Below are 1744 nucleotides of genomic sequence, written 5' to 3' on the forward strand. Positions count from 1 at the left end.
GCAAGTGGAGGAGGAGGAGGGGAGGGGGTGCAACACGGTCGTTTCTGCAAGGAAGGCGTGCTGGCGCCACCTGTTTGGGTTCCACTTTCACAACTCTCCTACTTCCGTTGCCTCACGCCTCGTTTCTCCTACTGACGATGGTACCTATGCCACACAATCACACACACAGACACACACATGCAGTGCAAAGGAAATGCCGCGTCTGCCGGTGTGGTTCGGCGGGACCGCACTTTTCAGCGGCGGGTACTACACCTTTTACCACTGCTTCTACACTCCTCGCCACACGACGTGGCGTGAACTCGAGTCGGCGATCGAGGCAGAGAAATTGAGGTTGCAGTATGTCCTGCAGCGATACGCCGTGCTGGGGTATATGTTGCAAAGACTGCGGCAAAGCGGCGCAGAGGCGACGAACCGGGAGCGTCTGTACATTTACTGTGAGATGCAGCAGCTGCGGGAGGCGTTTTATAACTTTCCGATGCGGTCTCAATCCGCGTCGGAGAAGCAGAAAGTGATGCAGGACCTTGATGCTGTGGAGGTGACTTATTGCACAGCACCGAACTTTAGGGACGAGGCTCTGACGCTGCGGCAGATGATCACCTGCCAGTTCTGCTTTGGCCTCTATGCGTTTTGTTTCTGTCTCCTTGACTCCCGTCCTGCGGCAGGTGCAGTGCAAAGTGGTGGAGCGGATGCGGAGACATGGACTGCACACCGTGTCACAGTGGATTTTGTACTGTCTGCGTATTCCTGCCACCATGACGCTGGAGAACACGTTACCTCGCCGGGATAGCCACGGCGATGAGGTGAAGCGGGAGCAGGATGCGGAGGAGGCGTATCTCGTGTTTGCCCCGCAGTACTGGATCGAAGTGTTGGGCTTCTGGGCGTGTCCGACCAACCCGCTTCTGGCAAATATGCGAGTGCGATGGATGCTGGCTTGCGATGCTGTGCCGTTCGAGGTGCACTGGCACCGACGCTGGCAGCGCATGCGGGAGGAGCTGCAGGACCCCGCCGCGGTGGTGGGCGAGGAGGAGGGTAAGGGCCGGACGGTGCAGTCGTTATTCGGCTACCCGCTCGCAACGCGGGTGAGGTGCAGAGAGGAGGCGTACGACGGCAACAGTGACTATAGGGAGTCTACCAAGGGCGTTGGGGCTCCACCACTGTTTCCGGTTGTCGCTGCTGCTATGCCCCGTGTACTATTTCTGGATGACGCGGTGGCACGGAGCGACGTACGCGCGCGGCGCACGCTACACGGGGTACATGCAGACGTGCAGCGGCGCCAATTTGTCATGAAACACGACGCCGCGAAGGACAAGAACGCTCAGGCCAGCGTGGGTGGCTGAGAGGCGGCGCTTGCACGACTACGTGACATGCTTGGCGAGCGCACGGCGGTGTGCCGGTGTGGCATCGTGCTGAGTGGGGCTCGATCTACGGCGATGTGGGGCGTGCGGGGAGCCGTGACAGGCGTGAGTTAACGTTTTGCGTGGGCCGCCCTTGCTCCGCGCGAGAGTTGATGGTGAGGCAGATGGAGCTGCAGCAGGCTGGGGGAAACAACGAGGAGGTGTGTCTCCTGTGAGTTTGAGCGACAGAAGGGACCTAAAAGAAACGAGGACGAGAGGAACTGCATACCGTATCGATTTCATTGTTTGTGTGTGTGTGTGGCTTTTTGCAGAAAGTTCCATGTGAATTGTTCTGCTTGCTGGCATGCATCTGTGATAAAGCCACCCTCACTGAAGAGGAAAGTGGTGTG

At 58.7% G+C, this 1744-nt stretch overlaps 2 protein-coding genes across 2 annotated transcripts, besides 2 other annotated features; both read left to right on the plus strand.

Moving 5' to 3' along the window:
- Positions 1 to 6: 6 nt before the first annotated feature.
- Positions 7 to 28: a microsatellite.
- A 122-nt stretch (positions 29 to 150) lies between these two features.
- Positions 151 to 178: a microsatellite.
- Positions 179 to 193: 15 nt separating this feature from the next.
- TraAM80_10585 (uncharacterized protein) lies at positions 194 to 787 on the plus strand (the record flags this gene model as incomplete). Its single annotated transcript, XM_029387197.1, has 1 exon — positions 194 to 787. The coding sequence occupies one exon, from the start codon at positions 194 to 196 to the stop codon at positions 785 to 787; it is 594 nt and encodes a 197-aa protein (XP_029232961.1).
- A 121-nt stretch (positions 788 to 908) lies between these two features.
- On the plus strand, positions 909 to 1337 carry TraAM80_10586 (uncharacterized protein; the record flags this gene model as incomplete). The annotated part of the gene is made up of 1 exon (XM_029387198.1): positions 909 to 1337. The coding sequence occupies one exon, from the start codon at positions 909 to 911 to the stop codon at positions 1335 to 1337; it is 429 nt and encodes a 142-aa protein (XP_029232962.1).
- Positions 1338 to 1744: the final 407 nt, after the last annotated feature.

This window comes from Trypanosoma rangeli (genome assembly GCF_003719475.1).
Source record: "Trypanosoma rangeli strain AM80 chromosome Unknown Tra_15.4_contig_01071, whole genome shotgun sequence".
Classification (NCBI taxonomy): Eukaryota; Euglenozoa; class Kinetoplastea; order Trypanosomatida; family Trypanosomatidae; genus Trypanosoma; species Trypanosoma rangeli.